This window comes from Dendropsophus ebraccatus, unplaced genomic scaffold (genome assembly GCF_027789765.1).
Source record: "Dendropsophus ebraccatus isolate aDenEbr1 unplaced genomic scaffold, aDenEbr1.pat pat_scaffold_642_ctg1, whole genome shotgun sequence".
In the NCBI taxonomy this organism is placed as follows: domain Eukaryota; kingdom Metazoa; phylum Chordata; class Amphibia; order Anura; family Hylidae; genus Dendropsophus; species Dendropsophus ebraccatus.
The window spans coordinates 40,423-65,143 of record NW_027210241.1 but is presented as its reverse complement, the minus strand read 5'-3'; the positions used below and the strand labels follow the sequence as shown (position 1 = coordinate 65,143).

Genomic DNA, 24,721 nt, shown 5'->3' with positions numbered 1-24,721 from the left:
GTGTCTCTGTCCTGCACCATTTCCTAGATCCCTGCTTGCTGTCAGTAAATGGAATCATTCGGGATCCTTCTCACAGCAGAGGGTCTGTTACAGTTGTATGTGGTCTAGGACAGTCATTAGCCTGGATACAGTCCACCTGCACCGATACATTGTAGCACAGATGACTTTTATTCACTCCAGAGACTTGTGTAGCATTATAACAGGTGTTCAGTATTAGGTCTGCACAGGTTTTCTGATGTGAACAAGGATCTTTTAGTCACTGACAGCCAGCAGAGATCTTGGACATGAAGAAACTGAAACACAAGCCGGCTACACAACCATATCAGAACTTTTCATTATACAGTGATTATATTTTATTTATACAAAACTTTATACCAGCGGTCTTCAAATGGCGGAACTGATGGGGAACTACAACTCCCAGTATGCCCTGGCAGCCTGTGAACAGACAGACAGTATATATCACATGAATAAACAGACATGTACCTCCCTCTGTGTAATGGTCTTTATACCAGGGTGACTCCTACCTGAGAGAACATCAGGGGGACCAGGGAAAGGTAAGTATGCATTCTTTTCCTATATACCTTCAACAGCAGACAGTCCATTAGACAAGTTGTTTTGTATGTGTCAGTAAAAACAAAAACTGGGCAAGGCTTAGATATGCCATCGGTGTTTGCATCAATGTACTGAGAAACCAGCACTGAAGTAGTCTTAAAGCAGAGGGTTTTTTATGCTTGGATACTTTCCCTGAACAGTTCCAGAAAAAACATCCAGATAAAGGTTGTAGGTCTTGTAGCCACCACTAGGGGGAACTGGCTGCAGGTGAATTCCTTATTGAGTTTAGTCACAGCTGTAAAAATCTGCACAGTGAGCGCCCCCTGGTGGAAAACAGCATTGCCTGCACACCCCAAACATTATCATCATCATTCATCAATACTCAAAATAATAAATGACATTAAATAGTCCCCACTAGAGATGAGCGAACTTAAAGGGCAACTCCAGTTTAAATCAACTGGTGTAAGAAAGTGCCAGAGATTTGTAATTTACTTCTATTAAAAAATCTCAAGTTCTTCCAGTACTTATCAGCTGCAGCATGTCCAACATATCTATGCCTGTGTCTATGACATACAGCAGCTGATAAGTACTGGAAGACCTGAGATTTTTTTAATAGAAGTAAATTACAAATCTCTGGCACTTTTGGACACTAGTTGATTTGAAAGAAAAAAAAAAAATCACTTGAGTTGCCCTTGATATTTACGAGCTGAGATTCATTCCGAACCTTATTGCAGAGTTCTAAACAACTTTTTAATAATGGCAGTTGCGCATCTTAAAAAAAAAAATTAAAAAAAAATTGTACGCGCACCTGTCTGTGCTCCCCCAGTGTATCGAGTCACCTGCAGCCCGTTCAGCCAATCACTGACTGAGATGGGATAGCACCATGACCAGTGATTGGCTAAGCGGCCTATCACTCTAGTGACTGCAGTGCATCTCCATGACAGTGAGTACCGGTGTGAACAGTCTCCTGGCAGGTAGGACGTGTTCACTATGAAGGGGTCTCTAAGAATCATGGAGCAACAATAGGAGCCAGAAAATACAGTGGGCGCTGAAGGGTTAACAGTGCTGTATATGACTTCTCTATTACACGGCCATTATTACAGCATCTCAATAAGATAAAAGAACTTTCTGCATGTTACTTATATATAACTACTAAGTCTATACAGAGATATAGAGCTCTGCATGAGAAGAGGGAACTCCGACCACTATAAATATAACTTACAATGATCTAGAACCCAGTATGACATCATAGGCAGCCTGATGGGGAGTTACCTGATGACGTTATCCTGTAAATATTCTCATTCCCCAGCCAGAAATCAGATAGACGGCTGCCAAATTCCATCTTGTAACCGGACCACGGGTGCCTAGTGGTAAATACAGCCCTGCCTCTCACTATTCCACCATGTCGACTCTCTGTCCATCCCTGCACTGTATGGAGTGGGGTCAGTAGCCAAGTCTGCTCCATACATGGTGGCGCAGTGTATTACAGCTGACAACTGCCCGTGGTTACTGGAGAAACGTTAGACCCAGATGCTGAACCTGCTTAGTGATTAGCAATTGTGGCAACTGGGGAGGCATCTAGTCAAACAAGTTTTTTTTTTGCCCACAGGGATTAAGAATATGATGGTGTAAAAAAAAAAAAGGAATTTTTTTTTCCCTAGTAAAACATACACATGTTAGCGGAAGTGATAGATCTAAGGGCCAGTTCACACAGAGTAAAACTGGCGAATTCCGCGGCAGAACTCTTTGCCTGTATGACAGAGGCTGGCGGGATTCTGCAGCAGTCTAGGGGAGGCTCGCACACCTCCTCTTCCCACGCCTCTCTGCTCGGAAGAATTGACACGTCATTCTTCCGTGGGAGAGAGAGGAGGCACACGAGCCAGTATGACACAGAGACTGGTTGGATTCCGGGGCGGAGAGTTCTGCGGCAAAATCTGCCAGTTTTACTCTGTGTGAACTGGCCCTTTTAGAGATGAGGAAGAAAAAAAGAAACTATGTTATGAAATATAAAATCTATGGAAAGGAGGTAATTGGGTAATTGCCTTCTCCTTCCCCAGGGTTAGGGGTAAATAAGACATCACCTCTCTGCCCTACTGCCCCTCAGTGATTCTCATTTATTGGTTAGTTCCCTTTGCGTCTTCTTATGATACATCTAACCAGGAGAGACAACAAAATGATCTTACAAGTAAAAGGAAGGAGGCCTGAAGATGTCACTCACTGTTCCGGAGAGCCTAGATCCCCCGTATCGCCTATACACATGAAGAAAGACAATCACTCAGAGGGGTCTCATAGTTTATTACTGGTTACATCATACATGGAGTCCAATAAACTGGATAGGATGGAGAATCTTTGCTTTCAAATTCAATGACTTTACCTTTTGGTCCTTGCGGCCCTGGAAGACCCGGATCTCCTGCAGGAAAGTAGAAATGACAAATTATATCTGTATAGAACTAGGTCACAGAGTAGGAAGGGACTGGAGAAGTATGGTGGAGTAATGAGGAAGAATACAGACAAGATACAACCATCAGACGAATAGAGGGGTGGAGGATATTATGGAGGTCTTTCCAAGGGTTGGCAGGTGTTCTGTCTATAGAGTTCCCAGAGGACCTAGATAAAACACATTGTATAGACATATAATGTGCACTAGCAGTGTCCCAGAGTGGGTTTCCACTGCTTTAATGCAGCATATGTAGGTCAGTACATGAATGCTAGAATGATCTGGGGCTGAATGATGTAGTTTGCACTCCCACCACCAGATGTCAGAATGTATTTTCACTCTCTAGAATGGCTTAAGGAAATTCACTAGAATGGTTAACTGCGAAGCTGGATTGCCTTATGCATTTTCTATAATTATGGCCACTATCTGATGTTTTACTGTGCACCAGTCTCTGAGCTGGGTATTCTAGAGTCTTCCCTAATATGTCTTATAACCTATTACAGTATAGATTATTTGCTCTCTGCCCTATCATGTCAACCCTTGGGGATAGAAGTGCTGAGGCATCTGTGATTTGGGGTAGTTATTCAGAGAGAGGCACACAAGATAAAAGAGAGCCTTCCGAGAAGCTTCTTCCAGGGCCTGGCCTGGTGGCCAGGACCCACCTCCTTAGGGGTCACCCCAACGCCTAACTTTTCCCACTAGGTGGGCCTACGTTGTAGTGCTGACTGGTCTAGTGTCACTTGGTGCCCACAAGACAGCATTAAGCGGATGTGCATTCCCATGGGCGTAGGTGCTCCTTCTAAAAGGAGTACCTTAGGGTTTGTGTTTGTGTTTCTCCGACAGTCCACTGCCACCACCACAGATTAACAAGCAGCGTTACAAGTCTAGTCAAGCACCAAGTATATTCAGAGACTGTAGATTCTATTCTTCCACCAGTGAGAGGCTGTGATATTGTCAAGTATTGTACTACAAACAATAAGCTGTGAAGTATATCCAAGTCTATATTATATCCAAAGTTACCCAACTCAACTCAAGAGGTGACCGGTAATATACGGGAAAGGGTGTACATCTGCAAGCCTGGATGAGATGGTGAAGTCCAGGCAAAGTTGTGTGGTTCAGTAGAGCTATTCTGCTGAACTATATATTCGTATAACTGGCCCTGGATTTTATAGGTGCGTAGTAGAGTGTGGAGGCAATGGAAGGTCCCATTACCAATCCCACCTGCCGTTCCCTCCCCAATCTATTCCGCACCTTGTGCTCAGGTGTAGTCAGGGTCAAATTGCTCCAACATAAAAGGCGGCACAGAGGGAAAAGAAATGCTGAGAGCTTGTGGCCTGTTCACACACTGCTCTGTAGAGCTGCTATTGAGTTAGAGCCCAGCTGGTCAGGTGGTGTATTTTGTATCCTCCTAGTAACCAGGGAGCTACTAGCACTTGGTATCGTCTCAGTAAATAGGGACAAGAAATAGCATAGGAAAACTCAACACGTTCTACCTTGAGATGTCTATAAGTTGGCAGACGTTGCAGTAGATTATACCTCAGTAAGCATTACATGGGAGAGGTCTCCAGGTGTTCTCTAATAAGACATCTCAGTAGACACTACCTGGAAAGCTATTACAGTATTGGTTTTTATCCCTGTATAAGAACTGTTGTTAGTGCATCTAGTATATAAGATCCAATCTTGTTCTTTTGGTGGTCCACATTCTTCTTTGTCTCCTGGAGGCAGGTCCGTTTTAATACATTGGTGGGCCCAGTGCACAGCCCTCAAGAGTGCCCCCCCCTTACCTTTCTGCACATTGTATAATGTACTGAATTTGCCCCCACACTGCATCAAGAGCCCCAATACATACAGTAGTTACCTTATAACACTATTTCCACCATACAGTGATTACATATTACATAAAAACTGCACTAAACAAAACAGAAAGATATCACCAATGATACCATTACATAATACCGCCACACCATGACCCCTATCAGTACAAGCCTATAACAGAGTGAAGTTACATCCAGTGACTCACCGGGGGTGTCTTCTCCGATCAGAGTCTGTCACCTTTTCTTTTTCTCTCCATCCAGCCTGGGCCACCTTGAAGTCTTCTCCTGGCTGTGAATCTTCTCTCCAGAATCTGCTAGACAAATAATTTTAGGCTCCAACACATACAGTAGTTAGGTCCCTTGTACCCCTATACAGTAGTTACACCCCTCTGTACTCCTACATAGTTACACCCCTCTGTGCCTCCATAGTTTTAAGGTGTCCCTGTAGTATATAGACCCTCATGTGCTCCTCCAGTTATATACAGCCCTCCTGTGCGCTCCCCCATTAGTATATAGCCCCCCTGTGCACTCTCCCCAGTAGTATATAGCCCCCCTGTGCTCTCCCACAATAGTATATAGCCCCCCTGTGCTCTCCCACAATAGTATATAGCCCCCCCTGTGCTCTCCCACAATAGTATATAGCCCCCCTGTGCTCTCCCACAATAGTATATAGCCCCCCTGTGCTCTCCAATAGTATATAGACCCCTATGCTCTCCCACAATAGTATATAGCCCCCCCTGTGCTCTCCCACAATAGTATATAGCCCCCCTGTGCTCTCCCACAATAGTATATAGCCCCCCTGTGCTCTCCCACAATAGTATATAGCCCCCCCTGTGCTCTCCCCCAATAGTATATAGCCCCCTGTGCTCCTCCTCAATAGTATATAGCCCCCCTGTGCTCTCCTCAATAGTAAATAGCCCCCCTGTGCTCTCCATAATATATAGCCCCCCTGTGCTCTCCCCCATAGTATATAGACCCCTGTGCTCCCCAATAGTATATAGCCCCCCTGTGCTCTCCCCAATAGTAAATAGCCCCCCTGTGCTCTCCATAATATATAGCCCCCTGTGCTCTCCCCCATAGTATATAGACCCCTGTGCTCCCCAATAGTATATAGCTCCCCTGTGCTCCCCAATAGTATATAGCCCCCTGTGCTCCCCAATAGTATATAGCTAACCTGTGTTCCCCAATAGTATATAACCCCCTGTGCTCCCCCATAGTATATAGCCCCCTGTGCTCCCCCATAGTATATAGCCCCCTGTGCTCCCCAGTAGTATATAGCCCCCTGTGCTCCCCATAGTATATAGCTCCCCTGTGCTCCCCCATAGTATATAGCCCCCGGTGCTCCCCCATAGTATATAGCTCCCCTGTGCTCCCCCATAGTATATAGCTCCCCTGTGCTTCCCCATTGTATATAGCCCCCTGTGCTCCCCCATTGTATATATGTCCCCTGTGCTCCCCAATAGTATATAGCCCCCGTTCTCCCCCATAGTATATAGCCCCCTGTGCTCCCCAATAGTATATAGCTGCTATATAACATTGAAAAAAACAAACACTTACACACCTAGGTCCACGCGTTCCTCTTCTCTTCCCTCTTGGGGCCGCACTTCCTGCAGTCACAAGAGGCTGCACTCCCCTTACCCTCGCGCCGACGCGCCAGTGACGTCGGGCGCTAGAGGGAGAGTGCGGCCTCTTGTGACCGCAGGAAGTGCGGCCACAAGAGTGACTGACAGGGAGGGAGCCAATGGCTCTCTCTCTGTCAGTGTCGCTGCTGCTGCAGCGCTGAAGCGCCGCAGCAGCAGCGGACTGGGGAAGCGGCGGACTGGGGGGGCCCTGCAGGGGGCGCCATGGAGGGGTAAGTAGATTACCCATCCATGGCGCTCCCCCCCTGACAGGCTGGTGGCCGGAGCCCTGTGCGACCGCATTGGTCGCACATAGCAACTGCCGGCCTACTCGGGGGGGGGGCCCTTTAACCAGTGGGCCCGGTGCAACGTGCACCATGTGCCCTCTGGTTAAAGCGGCCCTGCCTGGAGGTACCCCAACATCCTCGAAGGACAGTTATCTGCCCTCTATTTATGTGTTGATAAGAATTTGTTCTACTTTGATGACCCGTGACAATTCAGATTATTTGCGAAACATGGTGGTCGCACATGTTTTCAGGTATTTTAGTGAGTTGGCGGGTACAAGGGACTATCCATAATTGGCTGTAACCCTGCCCCAGCATGTCCATGCTATAGACACATAGCAGGAGCTCTATACAGGAGGACTAGAAGTACCAACATGTCCATGCTTTAAAACACAAAGCAGTGCTCCTAATGGTCTCACCTGACCATGGAGCACACAACAAACTGCACCGGAACAGCGCCAGGAAGGAAGGTAAAAGACAAACCTTCCTTCTTGGCTTCTCCTGTGCAATGGGGACATATCAGCATGTTAGATTAAAAGGGTTAAAGGGCTTATATGAGCTCCATAGCAGGCACACAGCTGCAGATCCCGGCAGACAAGAGTAATAGTGCAGAGAGATTTATCTAACAGATTTTTGAAGCCAAAACCAGGAACAGACTATAAAGAGAGAACAGGTCATAAAGGAAAGAGTGAGATTACTTCTCTTCAAAAATCCATTCCTGGCTTTGGCTTCCAAAATCTTTTAGATAAATCTGTCTGTATAAACGTACCCTTAGGCTATGTTCACACTACGTAAGTCTCCGAACATATAGCGTTCCGTGAATAAGCGGCCGGAGACTTACGTAGTTTGCGTAAGTATGGAAAGTATACGATGTACGGCTGCACAGTTCACACTACGTAAGAACTTACGCCCGGATCGTACGCTGCGCCGTAAAAAGGAACCAGACCATTGTTTGAGGACGAAAATGCCGTAACTTACGCCCGTAGCGTAACATGCGGTCCCGTACGTAGTGGCGATTTCTTCATTTTTGCACTTTTCTTTGCCGATCCAAAAGGTTCTGTGGGGTGTCCGGGGCTAGCCGAAGATATCCCAGTAAAAGACCGCTGTCGGATCGCAACGTAGGGCGCTCGGGAAGCGTAAGTAGACTACGGGCGTAAGTTCGCGGACCGTACGTAGCCGGCCGCAACTTACGTAAATCCCCGGCCGGAGTTTAACACGTATATGTCCGGCCGCGAAGATATGCGGCCGGACATATACGTAGTGTGAACATAAACGAGCGCCGTTCTGCTAGATCAGCGCTCGTTTACTGGGCCAATTCCACGGCCTGGTTATCGTTAAACAAGGGCTGCAGGGACCTTGTTACTGATGTCCTTGCAGTCCTAGCTTAACTAGTATACATTACCTATGCAGGGTGCAGGGCTCCTCTTCTCCCGGGTCCTGCGCGCTCCTCCAGCGTCAGGGCAGCCTGTCTCGGCTGACAGGCCACTCAGCCAATCACTGGGTGGGACCGCTGTGGCCAGTGATTGGCTGAGTGGAGACAGGCCGCCCTGACGCTGGAGCGCGCGGGATCCGGGACCCGGGGAGAAGCAGGAGAAGAGGAGCCCTGCACCCTGCATAGGTAATGTAAATCGTTAGTCGCCGGCCTCGCACCGCTATTCCACGCAGCAGTGTGCGGTCGGCGCCCGACAAATATAGGTCCTAACCTATATCAACGATCAGCCGATGACAAAGCTGATCGTTGTCTCTATTCCGATTCGGCCAATCATCGCTCCCTGGAACAGGGCCCTTAGGGAGTTATGTGACAGGCAGAGATGTGCCAACCAGTCCCTGTGTACCAGGCTTATACATCTAGGGGTAGATTAGATGGTCAGAAATCCCTTCCCCCGCTAGTTAAGCTCAGATATGTGGCAGCTTTTCTAGTCTTATTATGTCAGTGTGGTCAGATCCAGGGATGAGCTGTGGTTTGTAATCACCCATAGAGGCCGGGCCTCCCCTTCCCTCTAACTGGCTGGGTGCGGGATTTCAGCTCAGGATGGAACCGTCCAATGTGAATATGCCAAAGTCCGTGCCTGGTAAACTATGTGGGCACTGAACAGTTCTCTATAGTGACCACACGGTGGCGCTATTGTACTACTTATTATCCCCACAGCCTGTATCATTGTGTCGTATCTACAGACGGACAATAAATGACATTGTAACAAGGAAGGAGAGAATGGATACAATGTATCTCATCTACAGAGGGGAAGGTTAGACGTTACATTGTACTTTGGGGTCCAGAGATACATTGTAGCTTCACTCGCTGAGATTTCCCATCAACTCCACAACGTCCCCATAGCCAGGACAGCGCCCCCGCCCGCAGCTCCTCCAGCACTGCAGCCAATGTTAGACTAGGATAAGTATATAGGAGAATAGGGGGAAGCGGCGCTGACAATGCCGGAGCCGGGCACAGGGAGGAGGTCACAGCTCAGTGCTGCCTCCTGGCGGATTGTCCCGGTAACCAGCGGCTATATTGTGCTATATGTGACCTCCGGCCGCTAATGTAATGTCCAGCTCCGGCCACGTCCATGCAGCAGCGCTGAGTGTGAGCACCGAGCACCTCGCCAGAAATCTGCCCTAACCCCTGCATGTCCGGAGCGGCGACCCAGAAAGCGGCAAGTACTGTCACTAATAGTCATCGCACCCCAGTATCCCCCATCCCAGAAACCACCGCCCGGGAGCGGGGAGGCCGCGCTGCATCATAGGAGAACACCGGCCACCAGGGGGCGCCACACCGGGAGATCACGGCGGCTGCTGAAGCATCACAGAGCCCGGAGGGAGATACACGGGGAACCCCACTGATCTGTACAAGGGAACAAACAAGCATCAGCCCCAGAAATCCTAAAACCTATATGAACCCCACCCGGCCATAGCGGCCCTGACCCCACTAATAACGGACATAATAGCATCAGAAGAGGGAAATGGCGGCGACAGTAATAGAATAGGCGGGAAAGAGAATATCAACATTACATCTGTGTTCAGCCAATCAACGGAGAGTAGGCGGGGCTGAAAGCTCAGTGCAAAAAAAAAAAAAAAAAAAGACACGCCCCCAGTGTGGATCATATACTCAGTTCTCTGTCAGGTCCGCCTATTTCCTATATAAGCAAGGACTCTAAGCGCGTTCTCTTACAGTTGTTTCTTTACAGCTCAGAGAATGTCTGGACGCGGCAAAGGAGGAAAAGGTCTCGGTAAGGGCGGCGCCAAGAGGCACAGGAAGGTGCTCCGGGATAACATTCAGGGCATCACTAAGCCCGCTATCCGCCGTCTTGCTCGCAGGGGAGGCGTCAAGAGAATCTCCGGCCTCATCTATGAGGAGACTCGCGGTGTCCTGAAAGTCTTCTTGGAGAATGTGATCCGCGACGCCGTCACCTACACCGAGCACGCCAAGAGGAAGACCGTCACCGCCATGGACGTGGTGTACGCCCTCAAGCGCCAGGGCCGCACTCTCTACGGCTTTGGAGGTTAATTCCGCTCCCATTCGGCTCCATCTCCACAACCCAAAGGCTCTTTTCAGAGCCGCCCACGTCTTCTATAAGAGGCTACAATTCCTGGGAACCATTGCTGTGGTTGGCAGTGTGCAGTCTCGGAGGGGCAGCAATATGGGGTTTGTGAACAAATCAAGATTAAACATTATACATATATAACCGAGTGAAAAGATCCACCACTAAAATCAGTCACCTGTAGATGGTGCTAAAACTGAGCTTTGAATTTCAAAATTCCCGCCCGTCGCAAACCCGTTCTTTGTTTGGTCGCAGTCGGTCTGACTCCCATACATAATAGAGATGTCGGAGCTCTATACTGACTGCTCTCCTCCTGCTTATCTTTACTGTCAGCACTCAATATAACCCGGCAAGGGGGATAATTGTTTTTGGGGGAAAGCTTATATAATACAAAAACGCACAAGACCGCCCCCAAGGACAGAGTTCTCATATTCCGGTTTTGTCATTGGGATAGTGGAGCAGAAAACACGTATATGGAATGTACTGTAGTTATCTAGCTCCGGTCTCCTGAAATAAAAGGCACTGCAAGAATAGCGGGCGGGCTCCTCAACATGCTGTGCCGGGGCTATAGGGTATAATACTGCTCAGCGATGTAATACCACCACAGCCAGCAGGTGGCAGCGTCACTGTGCAGTATAGTAAGCTAAGCACTATGCAGGCATGTCATCGGTGTCCGTTGTAACGGGGGAAACAATGAGAGAAGTCAGCACGATCTGCGCTGATGAATGGGCGGCGGCTGTTACATTTATTAGGCGGAAATCGGGGATGAGAACCTACACCTAATTGTATAGAGACAAAGTAAAAAATGGAAATAACCGCATTGTGTGTAACCGAACAGGAGTGACGTAAGAACTTCCCATTCATAAATACTATGCAGTAATAACTCAGCAGTGACAGTAGGTGTCGCTGTTCTCCCATATATCACACCGCTACATAGTAAAGGAAATCTTACCATATATAGGACATATTTTTTATCAACATCTTGAACACGTAGATCAGTTAAGAAAAACAGAAAAAGGAAAACGAACTAGCTGAATTAGATACGACTACGGGAGAAGCTCCAGCTCCGTTCTAGACAACGTGGGTGGCTCTTAGAAGAGCCTTTGGGGTGATAAGAGAAGAGGCAGGAGGCGAGCCGCTCACTTGGCGCTGGTGTACTTGGTGACGGCCTTGGTGCCCTCGGACACGGCGTGCTTGGCCAGCTCTCCCGGCAGCAGCAGGCGCACGGCGGTCTGGATCTCCCGGGAGGTGATGGTAGAGCGCTTGTTGTAGTGAGCCAGGCGAGAGGCTTCCCCTGCGATGCGCTCGAAGATGTCGTTGACGAACGAGTTCATGATGCCCATGGCCTTGGAGGAGATACCGGTGTCAGGGTGGACCTGCTTGAGCACCTTGTACACGTAGATGGCGTAGCTTTCCTTCCTGCTCTTCCTTCGCTTCTTGCCGTCCTTCTTCTGGGTCTTGGTCACGGCTTTCTTGGAGCCCTTCTTGGGCGCTGGGGCAGACTTGGCGGGATCAGGCATGATGATCACTCACAATCCTCCTTCACTGGGACAGAGAAGAATGCTGCTCTCCCCTCCCGCCGCAGCCCTATTTATACCCAGCCCATGCAAATGAGGGCTGCCGCTTGCTCGACCCTCTACTGGAGGAGAGAGTCACCTGACCGGGGAGCGCGTCATAATCCCCGCCCACAGCCGGCTATTGGCGTACCTACAAGCAGGCTGCCCGTTGGCCGGATTCAAATCTACCCAATGACAGGAGGCGGAGGGCGGAGCAAGGAAGTATAAAAAGCCGCAGACGCCGGGCGAGGGAATCTGATCGTGAAAGCGCACGAGCTCGACAATGTCTGGACGCGGCAAACAAGGAGGCAAGGTCCGTGCTAAGGCCAAGACCCGCTCCTCCCGGGCAGGACTGCAGTTCCCCGTCGGTCGTGTGCACAGGCTTCTCCGCAAGGGAAACTACGCTGAGAGGGTTGGCGCCGGCGCTCCGGTCTACCTGGCCGCCGTGCTGGAGTATCTGACCGCTGAGATCCTGGAGTTGGCCGGCAATGCCGCCCGGGACAACAAGAAGACCCGCATCATCCCCCGTCACCTGCAGCTGGCCGTCCGCAACGACGAGGAGCTCAACAAGCTGCTGGGTGGGGTGACCATCGCCCAGGGAGGCGTCCTTCCCAACATCCAGGCCGTGCTGCTGCCCAAGAAGACCGAGAGCAGCAAAGCGGCCAAGAGCAAGTGAGCTCCGCTCATCCATCCGGTACCGTCCGCATCCCCAAAGGCTCTTCTAAGAGCCACCCACCTTCTCATACAGAGCTGTCACCGCTATTATTACATATAACACATGACTGGTAGAGGCTGCAGGGTATCGGCGCTGCCGCATACAGACGGGGGCGCTGTTACTAGTAAATGACACTGACCTCTAGTGACGGCTCCTCCCTGTTACTAGAAGTCTCGTCTTCCCCGGGGATCAGCGCGCAGTATCCGGGCTGTTGGACGGTTTGTATTTCCCGCTCATTGTACGGCTATCAGCAGCACAAAGCTCCCCGCAGTGTTAACCCTTCAGTCCCCGCTGTATTTCTGGCTCCTATTGTTGCTCAGATACCACTCCTCCTCCGATCACAGTGACCACGTCCTAGCTGCCAGGAGACTGATGACACCGGGGGGGATACACTGCAGTCACCGGAGCACAGCGCCGCGCACATCACACAGCCACCACATGTAGTCCTGGGCGATCTCTTACACAGCAGACACTTAGGGGTTAATCCCGGCACTTACACTCTCTCTCCGCCAGGGGGCGGCCTGTATCCGCATACTGTGCTGGGGAATGGGCGGCGGCTGTTACATTTATCAGGCGGGAATCGGAACTTTCACCTAATTGTATAGACGCAAAGTAATAATGGAAATAACCGCATTGTGTGTAACCGAGCGGCAGGAGTGACGTAACAACTTCCCATTCATAAATAGAAGGCAGTAATAGCTCAGCAGTCACAGTAGAGAAATCCTGATCCCCCAACAGCCCCCAATAACCCCGGACCATCACTTCTATGTCTCCTATATACCTGCTGAGACCCTCACATCCCCCATGTCCGGTACACACACCTGCCTATAATTCATTGTTTCCCCACATCTCATCTCATAATAATTACTAATAAACATAAATCGATAGAGAACAGCAGTGTTGATTTGTTGTTTGTGCCAGTGTTATAGTTGAGCTGAGGATTCGTTACTTTGTGCTGTTACCGGGAGCAGAGTTGTCTTTTCCTCCCATTACTCATACTGCACAGGGCTCCTTGTACTTCTATTACCTACCTTTAGTTGTTGTACCTTCTATTCACTATGTATCTCATTACTTTGTATCACTATATATTGCTGCTATTACTGAGCTGAGGGTTCGTTGCAGTGTGTTCTGCTGTATTTCCCTGCGCACAGATGGCTGCTACATGATGTGTTGTACACGATGTTATGTACATGCATATAGCCACACTTGCATTGGTGATTCATTACTATATGTTGCTGTGTGTTGATGCTATTGTTGAGCTGAGGATTTGTTAGAGTGCGTCTCTCTCTCTCTCTCTCTCTCTCTCTCTCCTTTCTCTCTCCCAGCACAGTGACTGCACAGTAAGTGCTCAGACTGAGGTGATCTCCATAGTGGCAGGGAAGGACCTACCTTGTTCTGTAATGTTATTATGTTTTGTTTCTGCCATCTTGTGGTACATAGAGGTAACACATGGTAGAAAGCGCTGACGGGCTTCCTGCTCTGTTTCTGACCACTTGTTGTAGTTCTGATGAGTAGTCAGACTGTTCTATTTCTAGCCACTGTGCTCGGCCTATTCCCTGGGTTATATTATTCTCCATGTGATGGGATTTCTTGTTGGATTTAGATAAAGTTATTGTGGATTTTGGTGTCTTTATTGGTGGTTTCTTTCGTGTTCTTTATTAGTATTAATGGTTTTCCTGCCGATTCATAGAAAGGTGAATAGTTTCAAATAAGCATTAAGGTCAATACGGAGAAGGGGGAGGGGGGTTGGTATAAAAGTTCTCCTAGTGTCAAATCCTGATTATTGTACAGTATAACGGCTGTCTTTATTATTATTATTAATAATAATAATAATAGTAATAATAATAATAGGTGTATACGGGGGTAACAATTCTCCTCATACTTTTTCCTGCTTTACTATGCTCCAGGGTCTCTTACAATCCGTTTTAGTTGGTTACTATTTTTATTGTATGTCGTTCTGATCGGGATATTCAGATTATTTATTCTATTCGTTTTTCTCCCTTTTATTTCTTCTCCAATAATGATTCCCTCCTTGTGGTTTCCTCCTCTCCTTCACTATCGTCCTTATTGCTGAACTTGTTTGTTGTTGATTCTCTCGAAACCCACAATGAACCCAAATGTATCAGTCCTATCACCTAAAGGTTTCTTCCATTGCAGGAATATTAATAATCAATACACTGTATAGGGAATATATAACTCCTTTGTAAGAGCAAAGTAGTTATATTATTTATATAGTGAGGGCAGGAAGAGAGAACATCAGTATAATATACGGAGGAAACACAAGGCCGCCCTATGTCCCGGGATTATACAGAAACTCCCAGAGTCATTTGAGGGATCAATGCTGATTTATAACTATTCACCTTTCTATGAATCGGCAGGAAAACCATTAATACTAATAAAGAACACGAAAGAAACCACCAATAAAGACACCAAAATCCACAATAACTTTATCTAAATCCAACAAGAAATCCCATCACATGGAGAATAATGACATATATGCCTGTAATGCCTCAAAAGCTACCAACCAATCAGGGGCGTTTGGACATCAGGTTTAACTTATAGAAGGGGGCGATCTATAACAACAGCCATAACCCTGAGGAAGGCCGACGTGTGAGCTGCAGCAACGGGTAGATACTTATTGCCTATAAAAGATCGGTACAGTGACGTCACTAACTCATATACACTTACATTGCAGAGACGTCCCTATAGCCAGGGGTTCTGCAGAACCTATGGCAGAAGTGAAGTGGCGCATGCGCTAAATACAATTCTCCTGATATTTCGCACTGTACCATTTTATTGGAATTCCGGGGTCCCTCCTCTTCTTGTAGAGCAGCAGCAGCAGCAAGTGCTTAGTGCTGGGGGAAGTTTCTTTAGTCTTACTAGTTACGGCAGGAATCCTCCGTATTATACACTATATTTATACATGACCGGGCAGGGAGCGAAGCCGCCGCCTGTGTTACCCTCCCGGGCTCTCCCTAGCTCCAGGCCGTCCCCGCATCGTCCATTCAGCTTCCAGGACGGTGGGAATTGTAGAAAAGATCCGTGTGACGGTGACCGGTGCCGGGAATAGAAGGAAGGAGCCGCCGCAGCGGATTTATCCTCCCGGATACACAGAGATGTGCAGTCCGGCAAGACTTATGGCGGAGATCCCGGGGTCTCCTCCCGGCTCCTGCCCAGAACCTCCGCCCGTGACGGGCATAATCGGTCAGGGAGGATGTCCGGGAAGAGGGAATCAGGGAGAAAGCGAGATCCCCTGTCCGGTTCTAACCGAGAAAGGGCTCTTCTCCCGGGCAGGGAAACACAAGGGGTGAGCGGAGAAGAGCTGAGACTTGGACGGGATGGGGGCGGGACCTGTTTTCTGTGTCAGCCAATAGCAGCTCAGGCCGATGGCAGTTTAGCAGCCAATCACAGGCGGCCGCTGTACATATAAGAAGCGCTGGCGGCTGCGGCCTCAGCATTTATCTTCCAGGATAACTTTTTCCTGTAACCGATCACACGATGGCAGAAACCGCGCCAGCCGCTGCTCCTCCCGCCGAACCGGCCGCTAAAACCAAGAAGCAGCCGAAGAAGTCTCCTGCGGGGGGCGCCAAGAAGAGCAAGAAACCTTCCGGTCCCAGCGTGTCCGAGCTGCTCGTCAAAGCCGTGTCTGCCTCCAAGGAGCGCAGCGGGGTGTCCCTGGCGGCCCTGAAGAAGGCTCTGGCTGCCGGAGGCTACGATGTAGACAAGAACAACAGCCGCCTGAAGCTGGCCATCAAGGGGCTGGTGACCAAGGGGACCCTGCTCCAGGTGAAAGGCAGCGGCGCCTCCGGCTCCTTCAAGCTGAACAAGAAGCAGCAGCAGGAGACCAAGGACAAGGCGGCCAAGCCCAAGAAGCCTGCCGCAGCCAAGAAAGTGGCCAAATCTCCTAAGAAGCCGAAGAAGGCTCCGAGCGCGGCCAAGAGCCCGAAAAAGGCCAAGAAGCCTGCAGCGGCCGCCGCCAAGAAAGCGGCCAAGAAGCCGAAGGCTGCTCCCAAGCCCAAGAAAGTCACCAAGAGCCCGGCTAAGAAGGCGGCCAAACCCAAGGCTGCCAAGAGCCCGGCTAAGAAGGTCGCCAAACCCAAGGCTGCCAAGAAGAGCCCGGCTAAGAAGGTCGCCAAACCCAAGGCTGCCAAGAAGAGCGCAGCTAAGAAATAATCGGGAGCCTCGCCCTGTACTTTACCCCCACAAAGGCTCTTCTCAGAGCCACCACCTCCTCCCGGCAGAGCTTTATGACCTCCCCCACATAAACTAGTGTCTACACTCCCTCCCCGTCTGTAGGACGTCACAATATCCAGTCAAGCGCGGTCCATAGGGTCTAGCTCCCCTTCTGGCAGATAAGAGAGCCACTTCCATAACATCAGTCAGTAACCAACCGCGCGCACTTGTATCTATTTGTGCCGCTATAACACTTTGTAGTGTCAGTATTTGGGATAAGAGAAAATAGCACTTGTTACAGTGTGGTGGTAACCTGCAGCCATTAGAACTCGAAGCTCTCGCCACAAGGTGTCGCTGTTATACTGTAACACAATGTAGCTGTCATGTGAGTACACCACGATTGTAGCCTGCTGTAATAAACAGACGGGATGTGAGGAGACTACTGATTCGGGCCGCTGTGAGCATGCACTATATATTGTAGAGGCATTCGGTTAATCAGTGTGAACGCCCGAGACGCGTCACCGATTAATGGATGAGGGAACACGGGGGAGGGCGCTGTTACCGGGAGTTCCTTCCACCCGCTGAGAGGGCCGGATGGGTCCGCCCCTCCTGAATAGATATTACCGACCAAAAGCAGCAGCTATGTTCTGGCGGGCTCGTGGATGTATAAATTAGCCAATGGGATTCAGGGGGTGTGGTTTACAGCAGCCAATGAGCAGGACACCAGCACTATAAATGCTCTGCCTTTTCCTCCGCTCCCATCACATCTCAGTTGTGCCCGTCTATAGAGCATAATGGCCAGAACCAAGCAGACAGCCCGTAAGTCCACCGGAGGGAAAGCTCCCCGCAAGCAGCTGGCCACCAAGGCCGCCAGGAAGAGCGCTCCCGCTACAGGTGGAGTGAAGAAGCCGCATCGTTACCGTCCCGGTACAGTGGCCCTCCGTGAGATCCGCCGCTACCAGAAGTCCACCGAGCTGCTGATCCGCAAGCTTCCCTTCCAGCGCCTGGTGAGAGAGATCGCCCAGGACTTCAAGACCGATCTCCGCTTCCAGAGCTCGGCGGTCATGGCCCTGCAGGAGGCCAGCGAGGCTTACCTGGTGGGCCTGTTCGAGGACACCAACCTGTGCGCTATCCACGCCAAGAGGGTGACCATCATGCCCAAAGACATCCAGCTGGCCCGCAGGATCCGTGGGGAGAGGGCTTAGATCTGCCCCGGGCACCGCATACACCACAAAGGCTCTTTTCAGAGCCACCAAATCCTCCCTTAAAGAGCAGCAGAACCCGAACTCCGCCTTACATGTCCCCGACCCCCTTCTCCTTCCCCCAGCACACGTCAGTCTGCTGTCGTTAACCCTCTCTGCGCTGAGCTAGATGTATTCACTATAGTGTTATAACACGTGCTAGATAAATGTTCTCGGTGCTGTTCTCCGGTGACTGCAGTGTCTATTGTGGCTGTTACAGGAGATCAGTCTCCCCCCTCCCCACGCCCGTCTCCTGACAACTGTGACCCGGGTCAGGTTTCTATAGAAGAGAACACGTGATGTCAGGAGGTGCCAAAGGAATGGCCAGTTACAATCTAATGAGCAATAGGGACACAAGGGCCAAATGACAAGGTTAAGATACAAGACATGGGTCCAGTCCTATCTAGTAGAACCCCCTCCCAACGTGGTGCATGGACACATATACAGAGTAGTCACCGGTAGGGGGCACTATACACGTGGGATTTCCCTGACACTACGCGAGGGCAGGTGGTGCTGAGTATATTGCTGGCTCGGGGCTCTTGATGCACTTGGTTCCTGGGCAGCTGGGATTTCTATCGTCACTTTCTATCTAGGTTTATTACTTGCTTATTATTTGCTTTACATGCGCGCGCTCCTTCTATCGTACACGGACGTTCTGTGACCGTTTTGTCAATCTCCCCGTTCTTTTCTTGCTTTGCGGTAGGATCACTGCTGATATCCGACTGCTCTCCGTATTCCTGACGATTATTATGGGGATTTTTTTTCCCTGCCAGAATCGCATTAGAAACTGGTGACACTAAAAGCGGGAAACTAGCAGCGACGGTTACAGAAAGGGCGGGAAGTTCAAAATCTCCATGTTCAGCCAATCAGGGAGGAAGGGGAGGGGTCAATGATCAAAATGCACGTAGGGATGTCCCGGAAGTGAGTCATCTGTGCGGTTCTCTGTCAGGTCCGCTTATTTCCTATGTAAGCAAGGACTCTAAGCGCGTTCTCTTACAGTTGTTTCTTTACAGCTCAGAGAATGTCTGGACGCGGCAAAGGAGGAAAAGGTCTCGGTAAGGGCGGCGCCAAGAGGCACAGGAAGGTGCTCCGGGATAACATCCAGGGCATCACCAAGCCCGCTATCCGCCGTCTTGCTCGCAGGGGAGGCGTCAAGAGAATCTCCGGCCTCATCTATGAGGAGACTCGCGGTGTCCTGAAAGTCTTCCTGGAGAACGTGATCCGCGACGCCGTCACCTACACCGAGCACGCCAAGAGGAAGACCGTCACCGCCATGGACGTGGTGTACGCCCTCAAGCGCCAGGGCCGCACTCTTTACGGCTTCGGAGGTTAATTCCGCTCCCATTCGGCTCCATCTCCACAACCCAAAGGCTCTTTTCAGAGCCGCCCACGTCTTCTATATGAAAGGCTACAGATCCCGGTCCTCTCGCTGCCGTGTCTATGGAAAGTAGGGCACAAACAATCCAGCCCTAAAGGGGTTCATCTTTTGTCTGATGACTGTAGGGTATTGTGTCAGAATATCGGGGGTCGCGCCAATTTGATGGTGATTAACCCTTCCGTATCTGCATTGTTTTCTGCTATATTGGGTCTCATCATTACAAAGACGTTCACAACTGATTTAATCGAAATGTATATGTTCGATTGTTTATAACTGAATTGGATTAAAAGGCTGAATTAGTTTTTTATATGAAGCCTTTAGAAATCACTGAACAATAAACATGCGGAGGGAATTATTAGATCTAGCAAGCAAACCAATCAGTAATGTCCGGAGACTTGTGTGTGTGCACGAGGCCCAGAACATCTCCTCCTGTCCCGGCAGCTTCCTTCTAGTCCATTAGGACCGGAGAGACACAAATGACCTGGAGATAAAGCAAGTGATTTCAGAAGGTCAGGACGGATTGAGCAGCAGGTATGGTACATGGATAAGAGCTGATTTCTATAAAGGAATAGATTGGGAATATGGATATAAGAAGGGAACAGCTCTATGATATGTTCTGTAATCCCAGCCACTCGTGTCATTATTAATCTCTGTTAAGGTTAAATTTATATGTTGACCTCTCTCTATGGAGAGAAGCCAAAAACCCAGGTAAAGGATGGTTTTTAAATTATATCTAGAGTTGGAATCCTGCAGTGTTACCAGCTCGTTACTTATACGTCACTGACACAGATAAGACAATGTATCATGATTATAAGCCTGGAGAAAATGGCCCAAGTTTTATTATGGTAATCACATTTTATAGACAGATAAAATATAGGGTGGTAACAAATGCTAATAAGACATAGATGAGGCGGTGCTAGTGATTTAGATATTCAGTCATGCGCAATGGCATCTATATTAGTATTCATTATTATTATTCAAAAAGGTTAGAACAATACATTCTGTGCAATGATACTTTCACATTATTCCCACTGTAACAGACAGGCAACTTTCCTCTGAGAATGGCCTTGAACGCTGATAAACATGTCTCTGAGGGAAATAGTTCTTGAGACAAAACATTCTTTCTTGTGTCATATCAGAAGTTTTCCAAGGTAAGAAATGGTCCAACTATAAGTTAACCCTATCAGGGACTCTCTAATGTGCTGGAGCTTCTGAGCAAGAGGCGTATATATATGTAGTCATACAGGTACGGTGCAGGTAGGTAAAATCGTATCGCTGGCCTTATCATTCCCCCATTTGACATCCGTGGAGCATGGATATGGGTCATCACTGGTGGTTGGGTCGTAGCCGGAGGTTTTAAGGACTCTACCCTCAGCCGCAGGTTGATCAAGGGACCACAGGTGAAAACATCCTCCAAGTACTAGTACAGCATCCAACCTCCAGAAATGTCCAGGCGGCACAGATTCAAGAGAACCGATAAGAGAAAGAAAGCATAGTAACGTTAGTCTCTTATATGAGGGTGAAGCTTCTTCCTGTTTGTCGAGGTTTTATACGAGAGAAAATACACATGAACACTTTTACTGAAAAACAGATCAGTATTATGCATAAGACCACTTGGAAGAGACCCTGGAGGACTCCCATTAGTTTATGGGCATCACCATAGGATAGACAAAAATAGTACCATACATTTTATTGAAAGTTATAGATGGCGGAACAAACTTACAGCAGATGAGGTAGGTAGATCTGCAATAACCGAAAGAAAATACTAAACAATGGGTGAGTCTGTACAGTATACATCAATATACAGCTTAGTTACAACAAAACAAATAAAAGCTTATTATCAATACCCAAACTAATATATGTATATGACAAATACCTCTCCAGATTTTATCAAAATAACCAAACATTATTGTCTCATCACTCCTGTCCCTAAGATTTGTCCCTAATCTTGACTACAGATGTAGCCCCCTTCTCTAGGTCCCTTTACCGTAGGACTGCTTTAAAGGTAAGACAATCCTCCGTCCCGAACCTAACTAGTCTCCTGTCACTCCTACGTCTCCCTGTGACACTGAGTGATCAGACAATAAGTTCTTCACTGTATATAATAGACGTGACTCTATCACAAGGACTCTACCACTTTGGTATCATGTGGGTATTGGAAAGTCACAAAAACTAACTTTAAAAAGTTTCTGAAAAAGAAAAGTTTAGATGTGAACAAATCTTATCTCATGGCAAAAGCAAAATGAAAAGTTGATTGATACATAAACCAAAAACAGCATAACAGGTAAATGCAATAAAATCTCCACAATGTGACCTACTATGTAACCACTAGATTCACTTATAATAACCAATTAGTGAATTCACAATCTTCAGTAAGGGATTCTCAAAATTTCCACTTCTTTTTAGTCTTTTTACTTCATTTTGTACCTAGAAAACGTCTTTATGATTAGATCACACAGGACTAATGACTGGTCGCATGGTCACATCTCTTCCTGTACATAATCATATAGTATAATACATACACCAATAATATGAAGTAACTGGGCGCTTAATACCGATATAATATTTGGATCCTACTGAATTGTCTCTTGTCTCACTGAGATCATCACATATTACACATAAAATAACCACCATAGAAATAACAGCAAAGTGTAAACGATACATCACCTAAGGTTTCAAAGCCTTTTTATGAGAATAATATATCATATGATCCTTTTTGTAATAGTAGCATTGGTATGGATCCTTTATCCTTAAAACCCATCTTTTGACTGACAGGCCTCTTTACAGACACTTGGACTCTTGGCCTCAGTTATATCGCTTCTTTTAAGGCCACTAGTATAACCTCAGGCATTGGCTTTGTCGTCTCCCATAGTTTTGGCTTGACCTGTAAAGAAGACACCAATACAGACAAGGACATACCTATATAGGCCACCTGTGGCAGCTGGATGACGTCCACTTACATTCCCTAAAACAGGCAGGAAGATGACAGACTATGCAGACAGGCACTTTACGGTGTTACTTACAGTAGGTTATGACAGGTGTAGATAATACAGCCCTACACAACCCTCTTTGCTATATTTGTTGTCCCCTGGGCCGCCCAATGTGAGGATACTACATCACATTACACATGGCTTCCTTCTGCTGGTTTTGTCAGATAACTTACAGTGGGATACAAGGCTGTCGGCAAATAGTTATTGGATGCCATCTTTACCCTGTACCTCTTCTCCATCCGCTGGTCTCACAGCTTGTTGCTGATTGTCTCTGGAAAAGACTTAAAAACAAACAGATCCACATCTCCCCTCCACCTGTACACTATGTACGGTTACCTCAGGAAGAGACTGGAAACATCTCCCCATTCCCTTGTACGCTTTGTACGCTGTTACCTTGGGAAGAGCATGGAAACCACCGCATCACCAGCTTTATCCATCATCCATCACCCTTTTTGGCATCAGGGTTTGTCTGCGTGAACGTTGCGTCAGCCGCTCTATGGCACATTTCTTCTTCTTTGAACAGTTTTTTTTTTTTTTTTTACAAGTGTTTTTGGTAAGCCCAGGGACCAAACAAATCTCTAATTTGCCAATTAACCCATAATGGTGGGCTTCATATAGACATCTGCACAGTTACCTTCAACCATCCTACATGTCTCAGTGATTGTCCTCACCTCCAGCTTATAGCAGGAGCGGTTTCTGCAGTGGAACGTCACTCTGCATGGCGGTCACCATATATCCTTGCGTCTTGTGTCATCCATCTTTGAAAAGTCTGGGATAATCTACAATGAAAACTTTTAAACTTTCATTAATATTTGGGCTTTCAATTACATTTTCATCTTTCACAATTTAAAATATCAAACACAATAAGTAATAAAAACATCCTTATTCAAAAATAAAAAATTTGTACGGTGTTTAAAAAAAAATTTAAAACATCAAAATTGGCTACTCCATCAAAATGGCAAAATTGGCTACTCCATTTCCATTCACCTCCATCCCCTCCCCCATTTGAATCTACATCAAGAGGCAACAGAGATGCTGGATTCAATGCACTTAACACAAAATATATATATATTGGGGGGGCATAAGGAGTGCAGACTGGAGCCATGGACATGGGTTTGGTTTTTACTAGGGATAAAAGTACATATATATTCATGAGCTAAGTTTGCTATAATCATCACAAAACTGTTAACCCTAAAAATAAAAACATTAAAAAAATTAAATGAATCCACTGAAATGAATATTCCTTCAATCCGCTGCTCTTATCAGTAAACAGAACGCTCTGTACCTCACTTCTAACCTTGAGCAGTGAGCAGTTTTTTTTTTTTTTTTTTTTTCTAACATCCTTGAAGTTACAGAAGATATCAGCGCTGTGCTCCTATGCACCAGACTGTAACCTTGGACAGTGGCACACATACTTATAACTTAGTAGGAAAAAAAAAACAATTTGCGTAGAACTTATTAGGATAGATGTGTACACATATGTACACATATATATATATAAACACTTGTTAAATAAAGTTACATAGAAATATATATATTTTACTGTAGTAAACTACTTCTTCTTTGAAATATCATACGTTGGGGACACACACTTAAAGAAAATCTGCTTACAATATATATTGGGATACATATATATACCTACAAAATACTTTTTAAATAAAAATGTGTAAGTTACAGTAATAAGTTACTACAGGCTCCTTATACCATTGGGTTCTTAATAAGTGCACAAAATTCTGCGTTTGATCTTTACCAATTATCACTTTTCTCTTGACATTCCAAATAAACGTACTTTTTCTCTCTGACTCCTACTGACACTTCCGTATACACTAATAGGTCTACTAGACCTGATTCCTTCAAACAGTCTCATTGCTTTTCCCTCCAACAAACCTTTGTCTAACTTTCTTCACCATCAGGTAATAATATTCATTAATAAATGTGCAAAACAGTTGTTAGACTCTATCGGAGAGTCCTGTGCCCGCCCCCTCAGTGACACTAAGCAGTATGGGCGGAGGACAGAAATGCCAGGAGTTAAAATGGCCACCGGACTAGATAACCGGATATAGGGGTGTTGGCTTAGGGCATGGTTTTGAGACGTTACAATTATAATACAGACGTGGATGATATGTGGGAGTGGTTGGCTTTCAGTCGCCATCTTTGAGGGCTGATTACAGAAAAGTGGCGTACACAAATAAGCAAATGTTCCACGGTCGGGACAACAGAAAATGATCAACATTTTTTAACACGTAACATACTTCTAAAGGGGAACACCAGCTTAGTAAGACTGGCTGAAATACAGTATAATGTAGGAGCGTACATTACATTACACTAACAGCTCTGATTCTCTTTTTTTTTTCCTCTAACTCTGCTTGCATGTGATCTGCAGCCCTCAGAGCTGGTTGATGGCCTTGTACAAAACATAACAAATA

At 47.3% G+C, this 24,721-nt stretch overlaps 6 protein-coding genes across 7 annotated transcripts; 5 read left to right on the top strand and 1 right to left on the bottom strand.

Annotated features, from left to right (window-relative positions):
* The first annotated feature begins 9,888 nt into the window (after positions 1-9,888).
* Positions 9,889-10,255, top strand: LOC138778135 (histone H4). The gene has a single exon (XM_069956391.1). The coding sequence runs from the start codon at positions 9,897-9,899 to the stop codon at positions 10,206-10,208; it is 312 nt and encodes a 103-aa protein (XP_069812492.1). The 5' UTR covers positions 9,889-9,896; the 3' UTR covers positions 10,209-10,255.
* Positions 10,256-11,295: 1,040 nt separating this feature from the next.
* Positions 11,296-11,788, bottom strand: LOC138778126 (histone H2B 1.1). The gene has a single exon (XM_069956381.1). It carries the CDS (start codon positions 11,760-11,762, stop codon positions 11,382-11,384), a length of 381 nt encoding a protein of 126 aa, XP_069812482.1. The 5' UTR covers positions 11,763-11,788; the 3' UTR covers positions 11,296-11,381.
* Positions 11,789-12,069: 281 nt separating this feature from the next.
* On the top strand, positions 12,070-13,376 carry LOC138778121 (histone H2A type 1). The gene has a single exon (XM_069956376.1). It carries the CDS (start codon positions 12,082-12,084, stop codon positions 12,472-12,474), a length of 393 nt encoding a protein of 130 aa, XP_069812477.1. The 5' UTR covers positions 12,070-12,081; the 3' UTR covers positions 12,475-13,376.
* Positions 13,377-15,985: 2,609 nt separating this feature from the next.
* Positions 15,986-16,719, top strand: LOC138778144 (histone H1B-like). Of its 2 annotated transcripts, XM_069956401.1 has the most exons (2): positions 15,986-16,599; positions 16,642-16,715. In XM_069956401.1, the coding sequence occupies exons 1-2, from the start codon at positions 16,012-16,014 to the stop codon at positions 16,684-16,686; spliced, it is 633 nt and encodes a 210-aa protein (XP_069812502.1). In that variant the 5' UTR covers positions 15,986-16,011; the 3' UTR covers positions 16,687-16,715. The 2 variants fall into 2 exon arrangements, with proteins under 2 accessions (XP_069812502.1, XP_069812501.1); XM_069956400.1 differs by having other exon boundaries at positions 15,986-16,719.
* Positions 16,720-17,469: 750 nt separating this feature from the next.
* LOC138778131 (histone H3) lies at positions 17,470-17,911 on the top strand. The gene has a single exon (XM_069956387.1). It carries the CDS (start codon positions 17,481-17,483, stop codon positions 17,889-17,891), a length of 411 nt encoding a protein of 136 aa, XP_069812488.1. The 5' UTR covers positions 17,470-17,480; the 3' UTR covers positions 17,892-17,911.
* Positions 17,912-18,881: 970 nt separating this feature from the next.
* LOC138778141 (histone H4) lies at positions 18,882-19,376 on the top strand. The gene has a single exon (XM_069956397.1). The coding sequence runs from the start codon at positions 18,949-18,951 to the stop codon at positions 19,258-19,260; it is 312 nt and encodes a 103-aa protein (XP_069812498.1). The 5' UTR covers positions 18,882-18,948; the 3' UTR covers positions 19,261-19,376.
* Positions 19,377-24,721: the final 5,345 nt, after the last annotated feature.

Bases quoted from the DNA above. Each gene is read 5' to 3' on its own strand.
- LOC138778135 (XM_069956391.1), top strand. From the start codon at position 9,897: ATGTCTGGACGCGGCAAAGGAGGAAAAGGTCTCGGTAAGGGCGGCGCC.
- LOC138778121 (XM_069956376.1), top strand. From the start codon at position 12,082: ATGTCTGGACGCGGCAAACAAGGAGGCAAGGTCCGTGCTAAGGCCAAG.
- LOC138778144 (XM_069956400.1), top strand. From the start codon at position 16,012: ATGGCAGAAACCGCGCCAGCCGCTGCTCCTCCCGCCGAACCGGCCGCT.
- LOC138778141 (XM_069956397.1), top strand. From the start codon at position 18,949: ATGTCTGGACGCGGCAAAGGAGGAAAAGGTCTCGGTAAGGGCGGCGCC.
- LOC138778126 (XM_069956381.1), bottom strand. From the start codon at position 11,762: ATGCCTGATCCCGCCAAGTCTGCCCCAGCGCCCAAGAAGGGCTCCAAG.
- LOC138778131 (XM_069956387.1), top strand. From the start codon at position 17,481: ATGGCCAGAACCAAGCAGACAGCCCGTAAGTCCACCGGAGGGAAAGCT.